This window comes from Porites lutea, chromosome 3, assembly GCF_958299795.1.
Source record: "Porites lutea chromosome 3, jaPorLute2.1, whole genome shotgun sequence".
In the NCBI taxonomy this organism is placed as follows: Eukaryota; Metazoa; Cnidaria; class Anthozoa; order Scleractinia; family Poritidae; genus Porites; species Porites lutea.
The window spans coordinates 36,574,020-36,582,800 of record NC_133203.1 but is presented as its reverse complement, the minus strand read 5'-3'; the positions used below and the strand labels follow the sequence as shown (position 1 = coordinate 36,582,800).

Sequence of the window (8,781 nt, the reverse complement as noted above, 5' to 3'; positions counted from 1 at the left end):
AAACGATGAAACTCCTTACTGAGGAAAGATGCGTCATTGTGTAGCAGTACTTCTGAAGTCGCCGGCGGCAACTGCATAAATCTCCAGCAATTTGTCGGTAAGCCTTGCATCATTCTCGACTTAAGTTATGCACCTTTTACCTGGCTCTTAGTCTTTATGACTACCCGAACTTCTTTGGTTGATTTAATTCAATAGCTTGATCACGTCTCAGCAGGAGGACAGGACATTAAAATTTGAGAAATGATAATTTCGATTCAGCTGACGGTTTTTCACGTTGTCAACTCTTCAACAGTTTACTAACCGTCGGCACATGCTTTGCAATGTAGATATTCTTATTTTTTCATAAAGGTTACATGGCCCTGGAAACGACATTGTGACAACTCATATTTCAGATCAGACCTGATAATCATGAATAAATTACATTTAATCGGAAGAGAAATTTAAAAACATATATTTTTTTTTTGCTGTGCCCTTTACCCCCTGGGGAAACTCCTATGCAAATGACGGGGTTCTCCTCGTCTCGCATAGGAATAATAATTCAGTGAAAATTACAGATCCATGCTCTCACTAAGGATATTCACAAAGGTAGAAAGCTAAAGGAACCATGCGCTCATTTAAGCCTCTCACTCCATCAGTGCTCCGTTTGAGGGTATTTTAAAGCTAGTTAAAGATAAGAGGAAAGAAATTGAAACATGGATGTGATGTCACCGGGGATCGAGCTCGGGTCCTCGCGAACTGAAGGCCCCACTCTAATTAAAAGTGCCATCATTGCTCTTAACCTTATCGTTTAGTGTTGTTCGTAAAGAAGGACATAAAGAAAGGTATATTACATAAAGCGTCAGCCAAACCCAGTTTGGGTTTAGGGATTTAATCTTCGTTTTCTGACGAGCAAACCCGTCATTTTCATACGAGAATGCCTTCGGTGCCCTTGAATGTCAACGAAACATGTGAAATTTTACCGGGGGCGTCCCTTATGTCTAGGTTTGTTCGACGCCAAAGAGTACGGTTTTGATCCCTTAAACATGTTGAGTGTGGTGCCCGATCTTTCAGTTGTAGACCCAGCTGGATCGAGTGCAAACAGCTTTTATGCAAAATGTATGGAAACGGTATATTAAACTGACCCAGAAGCAAAGCGATGAAGAAGTAAACACAATAGTATAACAAATTAAAATATATATATATTTTAACAAATTTATCCAATATTTTCGGTTTGGAAGACAAAACTTCAGTTGAGGAGATAAAAGGAAACGAAAAAGAAAACTGAAGGATCTAGTATATTGACCGTTTGGTTTTGAATTGGGGTTGTGCTTTCGAGTCTGGAACCAGAGTCTAATGTAAGGGTGTGTTGGTTTTAAAAAATTCGTTTCTTGAGAACTATGATTCAGGTGGGATATTGGGTAAGGATAAAGGGACGAGAATCCCGCACAAGTCGCCTTACCTCCCCCCCCCCCCGCCCAACTGCACCTAGAATTTCCTAGATTCGCGGTACTATCACACCTGGTACATAGTCTCCCCAAAACCGAATAAGATTTTAACATTTGTTGTGAACTTGTATTCGAGCTCGTTGTGTTGAAAGGCTCCATAGTCATCATGTCTTTCATCTAAACAAACGATTCGGAACGACAGTTCAATCGCAGTCATCAGCACGACTCAGTGACGACTGTGCAACCAGAAGATCAATGACTTCTAAAAGATCATTTGCAGTTTATTTACGATTGCGAATAAGGACACATTGTCGTGTAAATGTAAAACTCTTAGATAAAATTTGGATGTCGTCTAATCTTTACTTTATTACGTTCGGAAGCCTTTAAGCAAATTTGCTGGCTATAAATCAAGTCTGCAAAGAGATCCAAACTGATGTGTAAGGAAAATAAAGCGATCAAATGGCACGAAACATAAGACGCAATTTTGTCTGTCGTGGTCGTAGTAGGCGCTAGTTTAGACTTTTTTCAAAGGTCATTCACCTACATTTAAACAAGTCTTGCATCAGGTCCCCCCGTCTTGCATTAATGTGTGAAAAGAATAAATGAAAGTATAAGAAAAGAGAAAAAAGAGGGATTGCCGTAGAAATCTTCAGAATCAATTTCAGTCGGCAGAGTAGAGTATAGGGAGGTAAAATTGGCTTCATCGTTTTCCCCACCCCCGCAAGTGCTCTCTATCTACTGTCACTTAGTAGCCTACGTGTAGCCGCACCCAAAGGAAAAGCGGGAGGAGAGTGTGTCTACACGTAGGCTATCACTTAAAAGAAAAATATTGCTCGGAGTTTACGAGTCAGCGCGGCAAGCAATTTCATATTGGGTCAGAGAAATTGATACAAACTGTAAAAACTGCTGAAGACTGAGGCCTGGCTAAAAAATCCCAAATTAAATCGCAGACAGTGTGATTTTTTGAGTGGACAATTATGCGGCTTTTCCCCTAGTACACCGAGTTTTAAAGTCTGCCTAGACCTGCACCAGTGAAAAATGGGCATTGGTGGGCCCGTGAACATGACTTTTGCTTCATGTTTTAACTTTGCTCGTGCCCTTTGTTCGTGTTCTGTGGCTGATTATACTTTGGAAAAAAATGATTTTTTCCGTGTTTTTGTTAACGTCTTTTACATTAGGAGGTCATGTAGGCGTTTGGTTGACTGTGCCGTTTTGGACTGTCCACATAGCCTCTACGATATGCAAGCGTGAGTTTTCGTTGCGTTTTGATCCACTCTCAAGAGCGTTTTCAAAAACGGTCAGCGTATTAGTGTGGACGGACTGGCCAAAACGCATCGAAATGAACGCTTTTTTCAACGAAGCGCAGTAGCGTGGACAGGGCCCTTTGACGACGGATTGCTTTGGTCGTTTTCTTTCCATATTGAACGATGCCTATTTTCCTTCCTAGACCAATTTGGCTTTCAGTTTAGTAACAAGTTGGTAAGAAATAATGTCAGCAAAGATAATTCTTTACACCAATACCTAGTTTTGAATATTCTGCCCAATCCTTTGTGAGTTACACTCACCAAAAATTTTTGGGGAAAATCTCCACCGCCAATTTCGCTGTTTATCTACTACTCTTTGAAGTTTAAATTGGTCCCCTTTCTGAATAGCTAGCCAGCCACAATTCCATGCAAAAGAAGGACGGTAAACTGGGCAACAAAACTGTTTTTAAAGAAGACCTTACGAAAAAATAACTTTTATAAGAAAACAAGTCCAAATTTTCGGTTATGCGATGCGCATAGACGAATAACAAATTACATATCCGGATTAGGCGTAAAATATGCCCTTTTCGATTTTTAGCCATTTTTATGCTAATTAGCCGAAAACCAGTCCAAAAATAAAGAATGGGCCGTCACCAAGGGGTTAAACTCCATATTTGATAATAATATGAAATAATATGAAACTCTACATGCTCTGACAGAGAGTGCCGGTCTTTCAATTTTATTTCAGTAAAAGTTAAAAAAAAAATCAAATAAAATGAGTGAACAAATATCACAAAGTTAATATTTCAACGAATTCTAATTCTCATTTTTATCATCATCACATAGTCAGAAATAGACCATTTTACAGTTGCGGGATTAGAATCCTAGCCTTTCAGTGAAGATGAGGCTGAGGTTGACTTTGTTTTGATACAAACCTCTTTCCTTTTCTTATGAAAATTATGCTTAAAAATATGCTAGTTAGCATATGAACAACATGATCTACCTAAGAAAGTGGGGAGGGTTGTATCAAAATATGGCCAACTCCAGGGCCCAGTTGCTCGAGGGCCGATTAACGCTTAGTAAACCCAGGGTTTTTTTTTTTCAAATGTTGATCCCGGTAACTTTCTTTTTTGTTCAAAAGCATTTTCTCGAATAATTTTCTACGTTTTTTTAGAGCATCCTATCATCAAATTGTAGACAATAAGAATGAAACTGAATTAGCTTTTTACACTTTCATATCACTAAGCCTGAGTTATCATAACCCAGCTTTGAACAACGCGGCCCAGCCTCGTTTTCACTTGAAACTGTAAAATGGGCTACTCACCCATGGAGCGGTTGAAAGGAAATGGGATGGGTACATAAAAGGAGCTGTGTCACGAAATTCAGCCAAATTAGGAAATTACAAAATGCCCGTTAAATTAAGAGAAACACAAAAATAACCGCTTAAAACTTTAAAGGAAGGTTAAAATAACATAACAGAAACAACAGATGCCACGGATGGGCAAAACTGAAGAAGATTGAAACGGATGGAAATTCGGGTTTTTGAAAACTATTCAGCCTAACAGTTTTTCAAAGTTGATCCCTGCTGCTTACAGCTTCAAAAATAATACTCAGGAGACATATTTGTTTGTCTCGGATGTCATTGACATGTAATTTCTTTGCCTACTTTAAGTTCCATAGCGATTGAGGACGAGTAATTGGCAAAATTAAACAAAATGAACTGGACTGCCGTGACACAGCCCCTTTAAGAGGTTGAACCATTCCTAGGTGAATTGAGCAACTGGGCGTTGAACACGTAACTGAATTCCTTGTTTTTCTTCTTCAAAGTCGCACGTCATCTTACAGAAATACATTCCCTCATCGCCAGCTGTTAGGTTGTTAATTTCGAGAGAAAACTCGGCTTCCAGAAGTCTATTTCTACACTCACGTTTTTTATCACGCTTCTTAATTGTATACTTAGTATTGTTTTGGAGGGTGCTGTTTCCATATTCCCACGTCAACTCGACAGGACCAAACCAGCAGTGTGACCAGGACAATACAGAGCAATGTAAACTTGTGGAAGAGAACTCCTTGGCTCTGACCCTTTTGGAAATTGGTGAAATATAGCCCTCGGGACCTGAATACAGAATGCAGTTGTATTAGATTATTGTTACACCAAGTGGCAGAGCTTGAACGTTTTATCTTGTTTGTTATGCAATCTCAGCTAGTGACACCAACTGTGCCATCGGCCGACACATCTGGAGGCAAGAGTTCGTTGGAGTTTAAAGCCACTAAAGCCGTTCCGGACAGACCTAAGCATGCGGTCCCCTTTATTACCGACTCTTGCTGCGCCCCGCCTTTGTTTCTAACACCCCGCTTTTTAAACACACCCTCTCAGGAGAGTCAGTGGATGCGTAAGGCAGGTAAGAGTCAAGGAGTTTATGTACCATTCTTTGATGGCTAAAAATTGAAAAATCGCCACAAGAACGCTACTTCAATTTTTTCCCGTGTAAATCAACCTTCCCAGCGGGAAAAATCCGTGTCACCTACATTTAGAGAAAAATGTGATATTCTCCGATATGTCATTTGCTAGTGCTGGACTGAATGCATAAATAATAAATAAATAAGTAAATAGAAAAGTAAAAATAAAAAATAAATAAGTAGGTACATAAATATTTAATAGTACTAATAATGCAGACCTCCCCACAATATTTGTTTGGGCGCTCTAGTCACTATACCACTGAGAAACCCAAGAAGTGCCAAGTATTTTTCATTTGAACTTAAGCGAGGCTTCAGGTTCAAGGGCGGATTAAACATTTTTAGCGGAGTGCCGGTGCCCCAAGCTGAAAGAGTCTAAGATGGAATCGCACAAAAAGGTCGTTGGTGCATTTTTTTTTATCCTTGAGTCTAAACTTCGTTGTCAATGCTCAATTTTTTTATGACAGGATCATGTAACTCGTTCTTCACTAATATATTTTTCATGACAAAGTTGCGCATGCTTTTTTTTTCTGCCGACTTTAGGCTGAATTGAATTTACCGCGGCAGGATTAGCTCAGTTGGTAAAGCGCTTGACTGCACAGCGGAAGGTCGCGGGTTCGATTCGGGACCGGACCAATACTCAGGGTCTTAAAATAACTGAGACATGAAGGTACTTGCTTTGCACTTCAAGCTGCTAGACCTTCACATGGCTCGGATGACCATGTAAAATGGCGGTCCCGTCTCCCGTAGGAGACGTTAATATAGTGTCCCTTATTAGTACTTTCGTGCTAAATACCTTGACACTCAAATAAAGTAAATAGTTTTTTATTCTTGTGTGGCCTCGACCACACGTATCCGTTTTTGTTTGAAAGCGTAACGGAGATTTTTATTTCCTGCTTGGCTTACCCTCCGCACGTAACAGGCGAAACCGGTCACGGAAAACGCAACTTTTCAAAAAGGCACTTCAGAGTGGAGGTTTTTGAAAACGCCGGCTTCTCGTTCACGTGTGGACGGACGAAAACGGAGGTCATTAGAATACGATGATGATGTCATACATCAGGAGCCGATTTGTGCAGACTTCAGCATATAGCGTTATGCACGCTCCGTAAGGCATGCTATCGTATTTTCATCGTTTTAGCGTTTTTGTGTGAAAACTATGCGAATGCACTGCAGGTGGACGTGTATTATTATTTTGAAAAGGGAGAAAAATGGGGCTTTCTGTGCGCACATGCCCTTTCGCTTTTAAACCTTACAGCCGAAGGATTCAAAATCATTGATATCCGTATACCGTATATCATTGATGCCAACTGCTGATATACTGTTCATGTCAAGTGACAGTTTAATCGTTGTGTTAGAAATGGAAAGGATACCACACTTTTAAATGGTATAATAACGTTCATGCGACAAAGTTTTGCGAATATATTGTATCGAATTTCCTTACTTCCACTGACACTCGAAAACGTCTTTGTCATGCATCCTTAAAATTTCGTTAATTTAACCCACATTGTTAGTATATAAAAAAGTTTCTTATTAAAAAGAGTTTAGGCCACGCATAAAATGTTTATACTTTGACATGTGTTATACTGCGCAATTTAGCCAGATCCAACATTATCAGATTGCATAAATTCGGTGAGATATATCTGTGGACTCCAAGTTTGTACGTAGCCTGCTTAAACAGCCGACATTTCGCGACACCACGTCTGGTTTCCCCGCGAAATGACGTCTGAGAAACGAGGGCAGAAATTCCATACTGATGACGCGTCAGTCCCTAGATCTGGGTAGTGATTCTGATTGGTTGAAGGAATTTTCCCACCCGGCACGACCAAGCAGAAGCACTGCTCAGATCTGGGTAGTGATGCGTCATCAGTTCGGAACTTCTGCGCTCGTTTCTCAGACGTCATTTCGCGGGAAAACCAGTGGTAGCGTCGCAGAATTTTGGGGTTTTCCTCTGGCTGGTTTTAATTATACCCACCAACTAATTTGTTATTCGGTTAAAGCCACCTGAAAGTTAATACTTACAGAGAACTTTAACTTGTACTTTACAGCTCCTTGTATTGTTGTGACTTGTATTTGCCTTACAAGTGTAGAATCCAGCATGCTGCATGCGGACAAAGGAGAAGAAAAGCTTGCTACGAATATTACCATTGCTTAACCGTTCCTCTATTTGATATAGGTCATCCGTTCCATTAATAATTGGTTTATTATCTCTGAACCAGGAGACAATTTGCGCAGTAAAGGGACATTCGATTTGACCTGTATAATCCCTTCCAAACAACTGACGATTGTTGCATGCTTGTGAATGAGTACCTACAAGGGACAGAAAGACAGCTGTATGAGAGTCAATCAAGCATTTAGGCAGCAACGTGACCTGGCAAGAGGAAGCTGTGATTACACTAATTTTTAAAAGAATATTTTTAATAAGAATATCGAGGCTGAAATTTGCGTAATTTTAAGGATATTTTAAGAACAAACCCAAGGCCTTAAGATTTCGAAAATGATATAATTTTTCGTGTTGAAAATCTGTAAATACAATATAACCTTTTAGCTTAACCGTATAAAACTTGAGCGGCAAAACTAGCCAACAAAGCGATTAAAACCTGCACCAAGAGTAATCTATATACCCAATACATTCTAAAACAGAAGTGTCTTAGCTTTAATTTTAGAATAATGTAAGGAAATTTTCAGCTAAAACCGGCAGAAAAATGGAGAATGTTTATCCTCGGCCGCGAAAAGACATAGAGCGTATGCGAATTAAAATGCCGCCACGAGGCAGTTTAGATCACCAGTGTCCAGATGTAGTTTATTCTAAAATGTATTCCGACTCAATCCGATAGACCCTAAAGTGGAAATACTGTAACCTTTCACTGTCTGATGTATTTGTTATTTTTGATTGATTATACCTTTTATCATTTGTTACTCAGCAGATTTTAATCATTTTTTTGTTCACGGATTTTAACAGGTCGTGCCACGTCATAATTATTTTTTTTGTATGTGAATTCGTGATTCCTGCAAATTATTCATATAACGACAGGTGCTGACCAGTTTAGATATTACAAATTACAAATAAAAGTTTTGGTGATAGGAATTATTTTTGTAGCTTCCAAAAATTTAAGAGAATGTAAGGCTTTGGACCAAACTGATTGAGAGAAAACCCCACAAAATGAACACATCTAACTTACTTGCGATAACGAGGCATGACAAAAAGCAAAGCAGCAAATATTTCGGGGAAAAGAGCCCAAAATTTTCTTCCAGGTATACTTGTTTCACCATGTTTGCTTCCTTCGAGAATGTTAACTGTCGTTAATTCACTCTGCTGAGGGATCTCCAAAGCCAAGTTCGCTCGTGTTCTGGCAAAACCCCGCAACACGAAGGTGTACCTTAGTCCTATTGGCCTTCATTTATATACAGTATTATTTGATGGACCCTCTGTTGGCGGGTATCCGCCCTTTATAAACACCAGACAACTGAGGATAATCACACTTTGTTAGATATAAAAATACCATGTCGAAATAGGAAGGGATTCCCGGCCCTCCAACTTCCCTTTATTGTTAGAATTGCGCCACCGCAATCAGCAAGATAACCATTGATATCCGCCCATTTTTATTGGCTTCCTTTTGGTGCATTAATGCAATCATTAAATTACAAGAATTTGCTTT

General features: G+C 39.5%; 1 protein-coding gene across 1 annotated transcript; it reads right to left on the bottom strand.

Moving 5' to 3' along the window:
- Positions 1-3,398: 3,398 nt before the first annotated feature.
- On the bottom strand, positions 3,399-8,579 carry LOC140929679 (cell adhesion molecule Dscam2-like). The gene is made up of 3 exons (XM_073379408.1): positions 8,305-8,579; positions 7,145-7,432; positions 3,399-4,784 (listed from the first exon to the last, which is right to left on the bottom strand). The coding sequence occupies exons 1-3, from the start codon at positions 8,393-8,395 to the stop codon at positions 4,432-4,434; spliced, it is 732 nt and encodes a 243-aa protein (XP_073235509.1). The 5' UTR covers positions 8,396-8,579; the 3' UTR covers positions 3,399-4,431.
- Between the last annotated feature and the right edge of the window lie 202 nt (positions 8,580-8,781).

Excerpts from the sequence above, each read along its gene's own strand:
- LOC140929679 (XM_073379408.1), bottom strand. The coding sequence starts at position 8,395 with ATGGTGAAACAAGTATACCTGGAAGAAAATTTTGGGCTCTTTTCCCCG. Across the intron at positions 7,433-8,304 it reads GTCATGCCTCGTTATCGCAA|GTACTCATTCACAAGCATGC; the intron begins GTAAGTTAGATG and ends TGTCCCTTGTAG. Across the intron at positions 4,785-7,144 it reads AGTACAAGTTAAAGTTCTCT|GTCCCGAGGGCTATATTTCA; the intron begins GTAAGTATTAAC and ends TTCTGTATTCAG.